Source organism: Panthera uncia (genome assembly GCF_023721935.1).
Source record: "Panthera uncia isolate 11264 chromosome C1 unlocalized genomic scaffold, Puncia_PCG_1.0 HiC_scaffold_4, whole genome shotgun sequence".
NCBI classification, from domain to species: Eukaryota; Metazoa; Chordata; class Mammalia; order Carnivora; family Felidae; genus Panthera; species Panthera uncia.
This window is the reverse complement of record NW_026057585.1, coordinates 104,042,289-104,060,113: the sequence shown is the minus strand read 5'-3', so window position 1 is coordinate 104,060,113 and position 17,825 is coordinate 104,042,289. Positions and strand designations below refer to the sequence as shown.

The following is a 17,825-nucleotide window of genomic DNA, read 5'->3' as shown; positions in this document are numbered from 1 at the left end:
AGAGAAGAGAAGAGAAGAGAAGAGAAGAGAAGAGAAGAGAAGAGAAGAGAAGAGAAGAGAACGAGACCACTTGTCCAAACAGGTTAAACCACCACATCCGCTTAAATTTGAGGAAGTTCAGAAAACAAATTTAAATAACTTGGCCAGATAAATAAAATTACAGTGGGAAAAATATCTTCAGTCTTTGTGAGTGTGTGCGTTTTAACAGTAGGCTCCGAGCCCTACGAGGGGCCGGACCCTGTGACCCGAGATGGAGTCACATGCTCCACCGACCCAGCCGGCCAGGCACAGACACATACCTACCCCCAGCTGCTTAATTTTATACACATTTCAACCTCAGCGCAAAAAGCTGAGCCCTAGGATGGAGCATTTTAGTGAAAGTTAACTTACTTTTTGAACCTTTTTTAAGAAAAAGTTTTAAAATTATGAATTAGACTATCATCACGTCTGGTTTACATAAATGGTTCCAAACTGGACTAAATCCCAGGTGTGCCGTGGAGACAGGAGGGCTGAGCCCAGCAGCACGAACAGCAGACACCCTGCTCTCTGGGCCGCCTGCGTTGACCACCTACATCCGTGACACGCGGGGCTTTGCCATCAGAAGGCAGCGTCCCGCAGGCTGAGCAAGGGCTGTTACTCTCGACGGCCGACACTTCTGTGAATGAGTACAAGGAGAAGTAAAACGATCCCTCTTCCTCACTGAAACTCTAGTTAGTGAGCTAAGAAAAAAATAGTTGAGGGTGGCTGGGTGGCTCAGTCGGTGGAGCGTCCGACTTGGGCTCAGATAACGAGCTCACGGTTTGGGAGTTCAGGCCCCGCGTTGGGCTTGCCGCAGGCAGTGCAGAGCCTGGACGCGCTCTCCCTCTCTCAAAAACAAACAAACAAAAAAAAACCCTTAAGAAAACCCCTTGTTTTATCACAAAATTTAAGAATCCCAGAAGAAAAAAGCCCAAAGCAGGAACAGGACACGATGAGTAGACAAAGCCCACGGTGGTCACCGAGCTGAAACCGCCCCCACCCCCGTTGAGCACTCAGCTTCTATAGCGTCGAAACGTCTGCCGAGGGGGGAGGCCAGTGTTCACTGCACAGCTGCGCACCTGCCCCCAGCAGGGCTCCTCGTGGGGATCGAGAGCAGCCGGGTCCACAGGCCTCGAAGAAAACAGCCAGCGGGGAAAACAGCCGTGGCCACGGGACAGCCGACGGCGAGGTTCACCGCCAGCAGAGAAGCAAGCTGTGCAGAGGCCTCTGGAGAGAAAGGCCTCGCTGAGCGTCCCCCGCCAACTGGGACGTGCCCAGAACTGCACGCAACAAGGCCCGGTGGGGATGCTTTTCCCAGACTTGGAAATGTTACTCTGGAGGGTAATGGTGATGCCCAGCATGCTCGGAGCGGGGCCGGGACAGGGACGCATCGGGGAAAGGCGGACAGGATTCCAAAGCTTCCAGGTGACCTGCAACCCAGGGGGCCATCCTGGCAGGACACGCCGCTCAGACCTGCTCAGAGGCCGGGGCAGGGAGCAGGCCCTCCTCGAGGGTGCCGATGGCAGCTGCTGCCTGCCCTTCGGGATGTGTCCTCAGAGCCACCCTGATGAAGTCCCTTGTTTTAGAGGCCACACGCCCACTGGGAGCCCCTCTCGGACAGAGGGCCCGGGCATCTGCCGACGACAGCTTGGGCAGCTGGAAGACCCGGTGGGGCCTCAGGCCCTGCGTGTGCATGAGCCCCCCTGCCGCACAGCTCCAGCTAGTGGTCAGTACCAAGGTGGGCGCCGCTGGACCGGTGCCTGCGCTCGGGGCTCCCTCAGGGGGCACTCCACCCCCAAGGCTGGTGGGAAAGCCAGACTGATGCCGCAGGGACCCCCGGGACCCCGGACCCCCGTCTGCTGCTCAGCCTGGCTGTCTCCCTGGAGCCCTCCCCGACCCCGCACTTCCTCCTGGTCAAGGCCCGGGCAGTCTCCCCAGCCCGGGGAAGAGGCCCGTTCCCGTGTGCCCATCCGGCCCCTCCCCCCCCAATCCGAGCTCGTGGTGGCTCACCTGGATTCCCACTGTCCAGCACTGGCTACGTGCCACGGGCCACACCATCTCGGAGTTTCGATTCAGGGGAGAAAGGCCAAAGGGAACCACACGCAGGAATCACGGAGCACGCCAAGTGCTACCACGCTGAGGACTAAGAGGAAAGGCCCCAGGAGAGGAGCACACGTGGGAACCCAGACCACCCCTCACCCACACGGATACAGGAGACACCCCGAGCCCATGTTCTCAGGGCAAAGCACTGAAGCAGCACGAAGCAAGGGGTTTCTTGTGGCTGCTCCTCAGCCAGCAGGTTATCAGGCTGGAGTGGGACACGGCGGCCTCCCTGGGCCCCCGGGGTCTGGTCCCCACGGGCCTCACAGTGACCTACCGCACCTGGCGGTTCTGTCCCCCTTCCTCCCCATCCTGTGACGAAGAAAAGCCAGCCGGAGAGGGTGCGCCCAGTGCTTTGGGGGAAAGGGCAGGTTTGGGGCGTCTTCAAAAGCATTCAAACAGCCTGTCAGCCGTCAGAGGGAGGACTGAGAACGGTGGGCAGGGGAGCCTCTGCCAGAGCCCTCTCCACACTTCGGGGAGAGGGAGAAAGGTAAGCTTTAAGCATGGGGTCTTCGGGAAGGGCCGTAGGGAGCACTGGGACCCTGGGACCATACTCAGAACCACCACATCAAAAGCTTTTGAGTTGGGACTTCTTTCATATGAAGAAATTCAACTCGGAAATCAGAGCGGTTTTTCCAGAGCATACAGGCTGCACAAATGAGAACCTGGGAACCCCCGGAGGAAATGTCAAAGTCAGCTCCCGAGCCACCAGCATCCAACCTAACTGCTGCCCCAACACGAGGCTCGGCGGCCAGTTCAGGCCAGTCTACAATGTCCTCTGACCACCCTTGAGTTTATACGCCCGGCATCAGCAAATCACCTCCCGCAGGCTGGGGAGACCAGGCCTGCCCCCAGCCCCGGGTGAGCTCTGGAAGCAGCGGGCGAGGTCAGTGTTGGCTCTGTCACGCCCAGACACGCAAGCGACCCCTGGCAGCTACCCCAGCGGAGGTGGCACACACTCTCCAAAACGGTGGTGGCTGTTCCGGCTCCTCATCTGTAAACTTCAAGCACGAGTGCTTTGCTAAGACCTGAAAGCTTAGATACCAGCAACGCTAGATCAGAGTTTCTCTAGAAATCAGTGTTTGGCTTAAGAAGTAGACGTTTGTTAAACAAACAACTGTTTTCAAAAACTACTTAAAAACTACTTTAAAAAGCTGCCAAGCAGCATGAAATGAGACAAGGTGCAACGCAGCAGAAGTGAAGAGAGCCTCGGTGCGCCTCGAGCGCAGCGAGCCAGGGGGCAGCCAGGGACCACCAGCCAGGTGAGCGCGCTCACCCGACAGTGGAGCCGGGCCCGGGGCAGGCACGAGAACGCTCTGGCTGGAGCTGCGGAAACCGTTCCCGCGACGGGACCGGCAGGCGGGCACCCCCCCTCCTCCCCACCGGGCTCAGCTGAGCTGGACACAGGAGCCCGAGGAGACCCAGACCACAAGCTTCTGGAAAAGGGTAGAGGCCCTGTCGCACGGCAACAGGGCCTCAGGGAGGACAGACCCCCTCTTGAGCTCCCGTGTCCACCGACCTCGGACCCGAGACAGAGGTCAGGAGGCTGTGGGGATTTACGATCTTAGAGATCATTTTTATTTTCACCTTTTACCCCAAGACAAGTACACAGTAAAGAACGGGGTATACAGTGGCCTCTGGAACCACATGGGGGGGGCGGTGAGGGGTGCTCCCTGCAGGCAAATATTCAGGTATAACTCGGGACCCTCCAAGAACTTAACTACTAACAGTCCGCTTCTGACCAGAAGCCCTACTGGGAACACAGTCAATCAACACATATTTTGTATGTATCATATACTGTATTCTTAGAACAAAGGAGCTAGAGAAAAATTTAAGAAAATCACAAGGCAGAGAAAATACACTTACAGCACCGTACTGTATTTATCGAGAAAAATCTGCGCACCAGTGGACCTGGGCAATTTCAACTCATGCTGTTTGGGGTCAACTGTACACGTGAATTAACCCAAGGCCTAAAAGACAGTGCAAATGAGGATGAAAAGGAACAAATGGTTAAAAAAAAGCTAACCCCAGAAGGTAATTACAACAGATGGAGAAAAATGAGAATATGGAGGATCCAGGACCCAGGGAGTGAGAGCTCTATTTGCATTTCAAACCCATGTTTAGGGGGCAACTGGTCTCCAGTTAAAAACGTCATTGAGGATATTTAGAGCCACACACTGACTTGCTTTTAAAGACAAGTGATTGGAAGTGATTTTGTAGTTCACAAAGCATGTAGCTACTCAAAGGTTTTAAACAGGCACTAATTTGAATGCACGAAACTCTCAGGCCCGAGGAGGACACCGCAGCCCTCCCCTCCACCGGGTCCAGTGATCCGCTATTGTCGCAGAAGTTACTTCCGGTTCAGGAAAGGTGCTCCAGGCAGGCCCAGGGCTCTTCACCGCAACCCCCCCCCCCCCCCCCCCAAGGAAATGCCTTGGAGGCAAGTGCGAGCCGAGCCTCCAAGCCTGCCCCACTCCAGCCCTGGAGCCGTGCTCAAGCCCACAGGGCGAAACACTAACTTTAAAGCTGCTCCATATTCAAAATAACTCCAGGGCAAAGGAAGACAAAACTTAAGGTTAAAAGAGGGGAAAAAAAAAATCATGTCTAAAAATGGACAGTTGGATACACGCTCCACGAGCCTCGAGGACATGCTGAGGGGCGGAGCCCGTTACAAAAGGGCACAAGGCCCAGGACTCCACTTGGATGAAGCGTCTGGACAGAAGGTAGCCGGTGGGTGACAGGGGCGGGGGACGCTGTGGGGGTGGGGGGTGGGGGTGAAAACGGTCCACGATTACCGCGGTGATGGTTGCACGGCCCCATGAAGTACACGAAGGCCCACAAGACCGTGAGCTTCGTGTGCTGCATGGATTCTCTGACCACAAAACTCTTCTGTTTTTGACTTGACTCCCAGTACTATTGGTAGATAATTCCCACAGGAAACTGGGGACCAGACCAGTCCAGCTTTATGGACTAGTTTAGGGTTAGCCGAACAAGGTCTGTATCCCACCTCACGCCCCTGCCCTGCTGCACCTCCCACGGCAGGTCCGACAGGGACAGCAGACCAGGGCTTGGCCGCTCAAGCATCACCGGGAGCCACAGGCAAGAGGCCCCCAACCCCTCGAGGCCCACCCTGCTCAGAGAAAACCACCTACCTATAAAGTGCTTTCACACTAGCAGGCCTGCCGGCCAAAACTTAGCGAGAGCCCCGCGCTCAGCACTGCGTCCTGACTCTGCCTCAGGAGCGCTGTGCACGCACACCCATAGGGCGCCCGACCCATGCCACTGGGCCACTCGGCCTCACCTCCCAGCTCTGCTCACCATGTGCCATTTTTCTCCTGTCCAGTCATTCTCTCTCTTGAAAATTCGAGCATGTACTGAATGTGGTGTTTTATCTGTGGGTTACATCCTAAAATACCTTCCAGCTCTCCACAGCAGGTTCTAAACGTCACTTCCGTAAGAGCCCTGGCAGTCTAGGCTACAGATCTGGCTTTTTAGCTCTTATCTGCGCACAAAAGCCAATGGGGGAAGCAACCAAAGCGGCAGGCCCCCTGCAGCTGGAAGTGCCCCATTACCAGCCAAGTATCCCCTCCCGTGTTATCAGGGCACCTCCCAAGCCCGGTGTCTAACCCCAACACACAGCTGACCCTCCGCCATCGCCTCCTTCCCTGTTCCCTTCATGCACGAAGACTGACGCCCCTGTCCTGAGTCTTGCCAGTGTCCACGGGGAACCCCTGGATCACGTGTCCCTCCTTTACTGGCCAAGGGCTGTACTTGGGTGAGTTAACCAACTACAACCCCCTTCCTAAAGGACAGAGATCCCACCCAAGAGAAGTGACTAATAAATCGACAAAGGTGTCCCTCCCAGAGCCTCACGAGGGGCAATCAAAAGGGGAGGTCTGTGAAGATGACCTTCCCACACAGGGTCTCAGGAGGCAAATAGTGCAGTGACAGTTGGAACAGCCACGTCCCTCCCAGCCACACCCTCCCCACGATGCAGCAAAGGCACACACGTGTGGCTGTCTCCTGGACTGGATGCTTTGTGGAGAGACTGTGCCTCTGTACAAAGTCAGCCTACAAAGGAGATCCTGAATTCTGAGCAGCTGGTCTCTGCTCTTTCATTCAGAACTGCCAGGACATCACATCAACCCTCCTACTCCAAACCCTCTCATTCTGGTCTTTTTAAAATGTGGTTACGTGCTGCCTGTTCCTAGAAACAGGAGGATCATGGTCAACTCCACGGTCAGAAGGCCTAATTTGTAATGATTAAGGGAGTACGAACAAATAAATATTCTCTGATTTCATTTCCCTCCTGAACATAAGAGTTTTAAAGATGAATGGTGCCAGCTGAAGAATAATCTTCAAAAACAGAGTCTCAAGATAAGCCTCACGACACATGGAGAGTTTATAACAAGCTACAAAAGCCTGGACTTAAGGTCAAAGGTTTTTCCAGGGTAAAGGGGCTGTGGTCAACACTTCTCTGCAAGACTTAAGACCAGCTCTCCACGCAAGGGAGAAGTTCAGGGAGAAAGCCTTCCTGAGATGCTGCTCTCGGTGAGCCAGAGCCCAGCCTTCTTTCTTGGCCCAAGGACACAAGCAGAGCACGTCACTGCGATGCAGGGACCGGGGCACGGCTCACTGGAAATCCTCGGGGTCTCTTCCCAGAGCCGGCTCTGGGCTTCTGAGAAAGGGGCACGCAGGACTTCCCAGGAAGACGCCGGGTCCACTGCACCACGTGTCCTGGACTCCTGGGAGCGGTGCGTCACAGGTGACCACCATCCACAGCGACTCACAGACAGCCCCACGTGCCAGGCTATGGCACCGTGGCCTCAGTGCCCTCCGAGAACGTTCTCATTGTAGGTGAGGAAGGAGAGCACAGGGGGCAGACGGAATAACCGTCAGGGTCCAGTTTTACACTTTGCTAGAATGACATGTGGAGCCACACTCCAGCTAACTAATTAATCTACAGATTTACAAAAAACATTTATAGTTTATTAAAAATCGTAAGAGCACCGACACGAGGACAAAGTTCTCCGTCTGGTGTTTATATTCCTTGCACTTGGGACATGTCTGGGCTCCATCCTGAAAACTGTAAATCACTCACCGTAACGAGGCAGGCCCCGAAGTTTTAAAGCAGCGCAGGGTGATCATGAAGCGCCCTGGACGAAAGCCAGGCAACAATGATCTTAACCACTGCACAGCCGGAGGTCACGTTCATAAAACCGATTTAAAAAATACCTTTTCTTTCACATGAGTCGTAAGTAGCAGACCCTGTCTGTTCTGCCTCTTCTTGGAATGAAATAAAGTTCTCTCCGGTTATTTGCTTCTGACGTGCTTCCCTCGGTAGCAAACCTGGCCCTCCTACTAACCTGACCCCGTGGAAACGTGGCAGAGATGTGTGAAGCGGCCTGTCTACAGACGCATCGGTGCACGCCGCGCTCACACGTGCGCGCGCGCACGCACACCCACGCACACGCCTACCTACCTGCAGAGGACAGCAGTGGGCAGCCCTGCAGTGAGAAAAGCAACTTAACCCTGTGGTTTCCGCTTTCCTCATCTAAACTGTTCTGCTTAACGTTAAATCGGAACTTCCCTCGACTCTGTCAAGGTGCGCTCCACGCTTCCGTCCGCACACCCTACGTGTCCGCTTCTGCACCGCGCGGGGGGAGACTCCACGCACCCCACGGAGGCGGCCACTACGTGCCCACCTCACGACGCCCCTAAACCGGAGGTCGGAGTGACGTACACGTCACCGATTACACCTGCCAGAGACCAGCACGTGGGGCGTGTAAAGGGGCGGCCCACTGGGATACAGTTCTTTGTCCTTCCTAAGGAGATCATTGTACATCTGGTCGTATGTAGTTTTGAAATCATAAACATTCGGCTTGTCCGGTGCTGGTCCTGGGAGCTTCACGTGGGTTCCTGTTCCAAAGGACCGGACACTGAATCCCCGTTTGCTGAAAGACACGGAAGGAGAGAGAATCACAGTCGGATTAAGACACAAACCTCTCAAACTAAGGGATATGACACGGGAAACAGAGTGACTGCCGATGCTACAGAACACGCTTTTACATCTGTAACTTCTGGCGTCGTATGCACAAATCGTCAGCAATCCTGCAGCATACTGCGCGAATCTGGACGAAACCCACCCGGACGGAAGACGGAGGGTCTCAACCCAGTTACAAGGTGGCGTCTGAGCACCACAGCTGTATACCACGTCCCCCTAGAAACTTTCTGACCCTCAGGGGCCTGCCAGACACGCAGGGTCAGAGAAGATTTCTTCTGGAACATTCCTGATGCCTGACCACTACCCTGACCTCTGTAGAGGGCTCAGGTTCACAGGACCTCTATCTCCTGACTCCTGAGAGGCGCCCATGGACTTAACAGCACACTCTACCACGGGGAGTGCCACGCGTCCCGTCCCCAGCATCTTGTGGTGTGGGGCTTGCCGGGAAACCAGAACCGAGAGCACAGGGGCGGCCGGCAGCACCGTGTCGGCTGTGAGGGCCGAGAACAGATAGTCCCCGAGTGGTGGAGACTCTTGTAACCTGGATCAAAGATAAGGAAAGGGACGAGCGTGTCTCCTAACCAACCGGGGGATGTACGCGAAGCGCAGCCCGTGACAACCCACACGGGGACAGAGGTCCTCTCACAATAAACACCAGAGGTATGAGGGCCCACGACGCTCTGTCACCACCGATAACCACTCTCGGGTCTGTGGCGGTCACGTGTAAAAGTCAGTCGGCATAGAACTTGAAAGCTTCCAAACTCACGGTGAGTAAAAGTAAAAAGTTTAAGTGTTAAAAGCGTCTCAATAAATGGGACTTCTCATCATAGCTGTCTATCTGTAAACCACTACCTTCTGCATCTGAAGGGACTTCCCCAGCTGCAGGCCTCGGGAGAGCACGTGTGTTTCCCACATCCTTCGCGCAAGCCCCGCCTGGCAAGAAGGGTCTCGGGCTTTTCTAGAAGTTGGGCTATTCGACTATGTCTGGAGATATTTTTGTTCGTTTACAACTGGGAGGTGCTACCGGTGTCTAGGTAGCAGGGAGGCCGCTAAGCCTCCGACAGGGAACAGGACAGTCCTCCAGGCCAGAATGTCAACAGGGCCGCGGCTGAGCATGCCCTGATGTGGAGGAGGAGACAGATAACCCAGAGGAGCAGGGCACAGGCATGAAAGTTACAGGAAGGAAACGGCTTCATCTCACTCGTCACAAGACAGACGCATCAGACGAAGGACGGGGAGTCTGCTCAGGGGTTAGCGCTCTCCCACTGCCACGTCAGCGCCACGCAGTGAGGACGTGGTCCCTCTTGCTTGCCGCCGTGCCCCTGGCACCTGCAGTACCCGACGGACGGCGAACGAACAGCAGTTTTACAAGGGAGAAAAACCTCAGACGGCGCTGCTGCAAGGACTTGTGAGCCTCTGGACAGGGCACCGACATCCGTCAAGCACAAACCGCCCACCCTCTCCAACGTACACACTTCCCTCTGGAAGTCCGTCCTGCGGGCTACGGGCACACATCTGCTAACGGCCCGCAGGACACTCCCCGCAACCCTGACGAGAACCAGCCCGTGTCCCTCCACGCAGCAGGACACGACTGCCGCTGTGAAAAGGGCGAAGGGTGCCACCCACACAAAATCTGGTGCAATTGTTCACAGAAAAATCAAAGAGTGGAAACATGCCCAACTGTGGTGGCACAGGGGCCTGGGAGGGGCTGTGTCCCCAAGGGAAGAGAAGCCTCAACAGCCGGTACCTACTCGGGGCATCAAGTTGGAACAGGGGTGGCCTGGGTGGCTCTGTCGGTTAAGTGTCTGACTTCAGCTCAGGTCACGATCTCAAGATCATGAGTTCAAGCCCCGCATCAGGCTCTGTGCTGACAGCCTGGAGCCTGCTTCACATTCTGTGTCTCCCTCTCTCTCTGCCCCTCCGCCACTCACACTGTCTCTCACCTCACCCGAGTCCTGGGAGTTTGGCAAGGGTGGAGTCACCTGCCTGCGTCCCTAGAAGTCCAGTCCGAGCTGTGCAAGCAGGCCCTCAGGACATCACCCACGACACAGAACACGATGATCAGCAAACCAAGGCCCACACGTACCCGAACCGTTAAAACCCTAAAGACAACCAACATTTCCGACACTTAACCACAACACACCCTGTGCTGTGACCAGAGAGTGACCGGCACGGACACACAGACACCTCTACTCGTGTGCCCTGAGGAGGTACACGCAGACCGTCTTCACCCCAAATCCGAACCCGACTCCTAGCTAGTTCAGATCACGTAGGATCAAGTACTTCCTGCCAGATCACCGACACGCCCACGATGAAGGTCACCTCAACAGCCGACAGAGACAAGCTGCTACCCAGGCGCCAGCCACCTGCTGATCTCCGAGCAAGGAAGGTCCATGGTCACCTGCTTCCGTTCGGGTCCCATTCCCCTGAAGAGGGTCCTGAGCGAGCAGGTCGTGGCCACAGAGCCCTGGAGGACACACAGCGGTGAGCCCGAATCTGCCAGGAACTGCCCGCAACAAGCAGCCTGCTGTTTCAGCACGGAGCCACTTCCCCCGAAGTGTCCTCAGGATGCCCCAGCGGCTTAGAGCCTGATGCGACGTGGAAAATGCACATCACTGAAGGAAAGAGGGAGGGATTCCTGAGACCAACCCTGGCCAGTGGCATAACCCCCCTTGTTGGTGTGCGAACCCATGCCAAGCCTCAAGTCTCCTGTGAGTTTACCCTGTGGCTCCCGGAAAGGCAGGCTCCCGGAAGCGTCACAAGTATCCGGGATGCGGGTAAGCCAGCTCCACCAACCCCTCACCAGTGTCCGGGGGCGCTGGGCCGCTCACATCCCCAGCATCTGCTGGCCCAGGCACCGCATCTCTAGCCGGCAAGGGAAAGGACGGAGGTGTGCGATGAAACCACATCAGCCACAGAAACAAGACCCCCGAGGGCACAACTCAAGTTTCAAAAGATGAAAAACCACCACCACTTCCAATGGCAGGTTTATCATTCCATTTTGATGCAACAATGTTTCCTGGAGCTTACTGTGCACTGGGGATACAGCAGTGATGAAAACAGACCCAAATCTCTCTTCTCAGACGGTCAGGAGGTCAGGAGGTCAGGAGGCGGGCGGAGGGACGACAAAGCAGGTGAAACAGTCAGTGCACACCAAAGACAGGCCAGCGAGAGGACAGCAGTGGAGAAAGCTGTGGGGCAGGAGCAGAGGGGAGCGGGGGGAGCGGGAAGACAGGGCACCTCAAAGATCTTCACATCCTAGCCCGTGATGCAGAGACCCTGGACCGGACCCCAGGGTGCTCCAGGCAGGCCACCTGAAAGCTGCCCACTGAGTTCCCAAGAGGTTCCAACCAGAGACCCCTCGGTGCAGGGACTCCCGTCCCCCATCCTGCTGGGGCCGCCACCTGGCAGGCCCACCTATCTCTTCTACCCATCTTCCATCACAGGGGGGTTCGAGGTTTGCATCAGGTGTCCAAATGGAACATTTTCCACTTTTGTCTGTCCACAGCCGTGAAAGTAGATACCCTAGGCTTCCGAGGGGGTGACTGCAGGATCCCCAAAGGGCCAGGTGGGACTCTGAATGGAGGAAGCCAGCCCCCACTGGGAACAGCCTGGGGCCCATCCTCCACACCCTCCCCGACTTTCTGAAATGGCAATCCAGCGTATTTTGAAACAAAATGAAATGCGGCTTGGTCTTCCCCCAACAGAATGTTCCCAAGTGGCAAAAAGACTAACTGGCAACAGAAGCTCCCTTTCTTCTCAGCTGATGCAAGTGACAGAGGAGCCCATCTTGTGCTGTGACAACACTGCGGTGTGACAATGACCTTACATAAGAGAACTGAACGCTATAAAAACATTCCTGACAACCAAGAAGCTTCGTCTCAAGGACCAACTATTTTGTATGTTAAACTACCCTTTATCAAATGTCTTCCCAAGTATCAAAAAACCTATCACAAAGAACCTATCAAAGAAAATGTTAAATTTTGGGAAACGAATTGTTTCAATTATCATCCCATGACTAAAGGTAAAATAATGATGTTAAAATGAATACCAAAAAGGATCATAAGCTAACATCCAAGTTTTCTACAGTATGGTTATTAATCTAATTTCAAGCATTACTGTGGCTACGACTGGAACCCTAGACCCACCGCCAACCTTCTGAAGGCACACCCTGTGTCTAAGTAGGGCGCGAGGCACGCACGGGCCCAGGTCACCTTCACGCAGGCACATCACTCACTGCTCACCGGCCCGACGTCTAGTATGTGATGACCTCATATGTACAGAACACAAATCAACTGCTCACAAGCATCGCACCTGAATGCCTGCCTGCAGTGTCACAGCGCGAAGACTGCAAGATGAGCTCTTCTGGAACGTTAACACTCCAGGAAGATTCGTCATCGTCTGCTAAATGTTGGCTGAAAACATATTCCGGTAAATATTTTCTAGGGTTTACACCTTACTCTCACCGTCCCCCAAGGTCGACGACAAAACTGAACGGCTAAGCGTGAGATCACCGTGCCAGGCCTGCGACGAGTGAGCCATCACGTTTAGCCCCCGCATCAGCACCCCTTCTCGGGTGTTCCTCCCTCCACAGCTGCTTTTCCTCAACCCCGGCTTCTGGCAGGCCACCTTGCTCTGCTGGTTCCTGTCAGCCTCTCCTGTCCCTGCCCACCCACGCCGCGCGGTGCCAGCAGAGCTGACCCTCGAGACCTGGTACTTCAGACGGTCCAGCGACAACTGACCACCGATGTGCTGCTTTCCTGCTCCAACACTAACTGGCCCTAAACAAGAATGTGTTCCTCATAGATGGGAGCCTGCTGAACTATTCCCCGCTCTGGGCTCCTCCTGTTTTCATCTATAAAAGATTGAAGATGATCCTTTATGCAGGGAAGAATATTTTGGCTCTGAGAGTGGTTACCAGGCTTGGTCTACCCTGTTCTGAACCCATGTTTGTATTCAAACAAAAATCTACGTTCCTCCATCACCCTCACTTCAGTTCTGCCTCCTGAAGACAAAAAACAACGCAGTCCCTTAAAATCTATGAAGGCACATGTGTTCCCCGGGAGGCACCTCCCTCTTTAAGTTCATTTATTTATTTTGAGAGAGAACATGTGCACGTAAGTAGGTGGGGGGCTGGTGTGGGGAGAGAATCCCAAGCAGGTTCCACGCAGAGCCCCACACAGGGCTCAATCCCACGAACCATGAGATCACGACCTGAGCTGAAATCCAGAGTCAGACTTAACCAACTGAGCCACCAGGCGCCCCATCCTCTGCCATAAAGATGTGATTTCAAATCCTTTCACCCTCCCAAATGGTTTCCATTCAAGTGTGCTCAGAACCAAAATATCAAAAGATACAGCCAGAGAGGCTGCATAGCTGACTATCCCTCCCTGGTAAAGGACAAGAGACTACTGGAAATGAGGATTTAGCACAACTGGGTGTGCTGTTATGGTATAAACACAGGCAGCCTGAGACTCGGTCCCATCTGGGAGAGGATGTCTAACTGCCCCTGTCCCAGGGTGGCCGGAAGCCCACAGGATCCAGTCATGACACTAAGACTTGGCTGCCTCACCCCAAATCAGAAAACCACAGGACCTCAGCCAATTCCATTGTCCTCCCCTCAGCCGGGACCCCTCTTCAGCCCATGATTTTCCCATCTAGAGTCTCGGTTTATACCCAGAGGCCCTCGTGTCCAAATCCCTGCTGTCACTCGTGAGCCAGGGCTTCCTGCGCTGGGTTCCATCTCCTCACCTGTATTAAGTGTGGACCTCCTAATGGTTACGAGGATGAAATCAAATGGCATTAGAAAGGCTTGGCAGAGAGGAGCTCAAGAGATTGACCCCCACCTGGTTTCCTTCACATCTGCAGCCTCTCTGCTCATCCTCCCCAAATCACACTGCCTTTCACTAAAAGCAAATTGAGAACTCAGTTCAGCAATATATAAAAGTCTGTCCTTAAAATCGGTCTTGAATGGCTACCATCAGAGAGCTTCCTAAAAATCAACACGGCCCTTAGGGTGCCTGGGTGGCTCAGTTGGTGAAGTGTCCGACTCTTGGTTTCGGCTTAGGTCACGATCTCATGGTTTGTGAGTCTGAGCCCCGCGTCACGCTCTGTGCCAACAATGAGCTGTCTGCTTGGCATTTCTCTCCCTCTCTGCTCCTCCCTGGCTTGCACTCGCGTACATGCGCTCGTGCTCTCTGAAAAAATAAACAGACGAAAATTTTAAAAAATCAACATGGCCACCGACATCTAGGAGACAGCTTGGAACAAAAAATAAATTGATTGACCCCAAAGGGCAATCTCAGTCTACAGGGCACAAAGAACAGAAGCCTCTGTGGAAACACTCCTAAAAACCTAAAGCGCTCCCAGGACTGGTATCTGAAACGAGTTAGTCTCAAAGGATCAAAAATCATCACCCCAGGGAACACTGTGACTAAAAATGCCAACATTTATTACCACTAATATTTGACCTGTCAAAAATAGTCAAAACTGATTTTCAATAGGGCAAAAATAAAGAATAAAATAAAATAGGGTTTCACTAATAAAACTACCTACTGTGCAGGTTCAACTCACTGCATTCCTTTTTTTTTTTAAACATGTAGATTTTTAATTTTTTTTTTTCAACGTTTTTTATTTATTTTTGGGACAGAGAGAGACAGAGCATGAACGGGGGAGGGGCAGAGAGAGAGGGAGACACAGAATCGGAAACAGGCTCCAGGCTCCGAGCCATCAGCCCAGAGCCTGACGCGGGGCTCGAACTCACGGACCGCGAGATCGTGACCTGACTGAAGTCGGACGCTCAACCGACTGCGCCACCCAGGCGCCCCACTGCATTCCTTTTGATACTATGCCGTCTCAGGTGGTTGTAACTGAGCTGCAGCTTTCCTTTCTCACTTATCACGCCATTTTCCTAGGCTTTCACAAATGCCCCCTTTATAGGCCCTGACGTTCATAAGCTCTAAGGCGGTAACAAAACCACCACATCAATTTCTTAAAGATGCTTTTAAAACCTGTAAATAATCTAAACAGAAAACCACAAATAATTGTCAAAAGTGAAAATGGCATGAAAAGTTGGTTCATCTCAATAGCAATTTTAAAACCAAAGGAAGGGGGAGATCCTCTTTTGCCCCAGCAGCATGAAAAAATGAAATACCCAAATTGAGAAACTGGGAATTCTCTAACAGGTACTTTTCTGGGAGACAGTCTGGCAAAATATATGAAAACGTACAATATGCCTATCTTTTGACTTAGCAATTCTATCCCTAGGAATTCATGCCAAGGAAATCAGAAAACTGTGCAAAGATATTCATACGGCACAAGGATGTTGACGTTTTAAGACTGAAAGACAGAAAACAGCCCCAGTGTCTCCTAATGAGGAACTGGCTACAAAATTAATTGCTGCACAGAATTCCTCTGGATTACTGTGTCCTGATTTTGTAACCACTGCCATGACTCAATGTGGATACAGGTATTCAAATTCAGTACATCAAAACAAGAACCGAAATCAAACATTATGTGAAATTACCAAACAACATTTTAATCTCTTAGGCGTCTGTGCACACAGAAACTTCCAGAAGGTGGTACACGGAAAGGGTCCTTTGAGTCATCGCCATCGTCTCCATCTTCTCTGTATCTTTTACAATGAGAACTTTGTTTGCACAAACACTACTTTCTAACAAAGAAATACATTCCCCAAATGTAAGTATTTTAGACCCTAAAGATTCATGTCTAAATTAATGTCACATTCACATCAATAACACCGGTTACCTAAACTTACCTCCTTGTATCCTCATTCTGAATCTCTTTTTGAGTAAAATTTTAACAGTAAAACAGGTAAAAACACACATAAGAATTCCTTCTTGGTGATTATTCGGAGGGGCTCTTCTGCACCCCGATTTCCAGGGGAAACAGGAGACGCAGTGCTGAGCCGCTACCGCCGCTTTGAACTAAACAAGGGCGCGTGGTCTTGTGATGACCGTCTCAGGGAAGTTATCAGACAGGCAAGACTTTTGGAACTGGTTTCATTAACAAAGTTGCTTTAGGTAACTAAAAAAACATTTTCCTTTTGTTACATTTCATCTCAACTTTGTTATGCAGATCACCGCCCAGAACCAGCAGGATGAGGTGGTCTCCAAATAATGCGTTCTTAGAACTCAGGACATTAAATTTTATTTTCCTTGAGGAATCTTCCAGGAATGTTAACCTTACATTCTTTTGCTCAAACTCACCAAACATTTAATGACTCTGAACTTAATTCTAGCACATTCCTGGTTTTAAAACAAGTTCGCAGTTTTAAAGGTTGTAGTTTAAAAACCACCTTCACAATGAATTGTTAGGTTCAAAGCATCCCATGCTCTAACAAAAAACATTAAGCGAATACTGTGGGCTGTGTGGCATAGATTAGAAAAAATTAAACTTCTAAATAGCAGATCCTGGACACCTGACACTCCTACCTTCGTTAAGAAACGGGAGAAGGTGCAGGATATTCTAAGTTTTCCAAGTTACTGGGGAGAGTTAAAGTTGCACTGTGAGAACTACGAGCAGGCACTGTTGTTATCCCTTGTGGAAACTTCCGGGAGAAAAGGCGGTTTCGACTTTGCTTTACTACCAAAGTTGACGTGTATACCAAACTTTAACTGTAATGTGAGAGATCAAGTTCACGTTTTAACAAGTGATGTTGAACGAAAAAAATTACCAAGCGGGAATAAACTTTTATTAAATACATACAACGCCACGATCACAAAAGAGAGTGCTGACACGTCGATTACAAGCGCACAAAAAGCGAATTCACGTGGAGTGCAGAAATTACTGACTGGAGGCTTTGGGGAGAGGGGCATTTTTTGGCATAAGACTCGAAAATGCAGTCGGGGCAAAAATACAAATACATAAAATTAACAAAATAGGCGGTTTGTTGTTTTTTTTTTTTTCCTTAAGCCTTCCTTTATCCTGAGGTTACGTTGTGTACGTTTTCCAGATCTGATAAATGACGACACCCCCTGGAGAAGGTCGTCAGGACACTACCATCTCCTAGACCCTCACCTGGACTTGGCACTTACCGCCCCACCGATGAAAATCTTACAGAAGATCGGCTATTTTCAGATGCACAAACATACGTGCAAAGTGGATGCAACAGCATCAAGCATCTGGGTTTACCGGGAGCTTGGAGGTTTGCGCGAACGGGAACCTCTGGGCTCAGAACCTGAATTCTCCCGCGACGCTAGGAAACCTGTGGGGGTACCGCGCGGACCAACGAGCCTCGTCGACTCCTCGCTGCGCTCGGCCCCGAAGCCAACGAGCCCGGCGCGGCCCACCCGGCGTCCTTCGGCGGCCGCCGCGCACCGCCTGCCCGGCCGCCGGCGTCGGGCCTGCGGGACCGGGGATTGGGGCCGCCGCCCAGCACCGGCCGGGAACCGGGGCCGGGACCGCCGCCGCCCAGCACAGGCAGCGCAGGGCGCGCGAGGCCGGAGAAACAGCCTGTCGGCCGGCATCGGACAGGGCGCGCTAGGCCAGGGCGGAGGCCCTAACTACCTGAGGATGTTGTGCGCCTCCATGCTCCGGTTCTGGTTGCTCGAGCACACCACCGCCACCCGCAGCGGCGACGACGGCATAGCGGCGGCCGCACCGACCGCGACGCGCCGGCTCCGGGACTCCCACCCAGCCGCGGAGCTTCCGCGCGAGCAAGATGGCGGCCGCGGCGCCCGGA

At 53.0% G+C, this 17,825-nt stretch overlaps 1 protein-coding gene across 1 annotated transcript in view; it reads right to left on the bottom strand.

The window, feature by feature from the left end:
- Nucleotides 1–17,825, bottom strand: part of SSU72 (SSU72 homolog, RNA polymerase II CTD phosphatase) — a 26,549-nt gene extending 8,724 nt beyond the window's left edge. The window contains exons 1-2 of the mRNA XM_049618279.1: nucleotides 17,651–17,825; nucleotides 7,929–8,072 (exon numbers count right to left, since the gene is read on the bottom strand). Coding sequence (XP_049474236.1) covers nucleotides 7,929–8,072; nucleotides 17,651–17,730 — 224 coding nt within the window. The 5' untranslated portion in view covers nucleotides 17,731–17,825. The remainder of the gene's footprint in view (nucleotides 1–7,928; nucleotides 8,073–17,650) is intronic.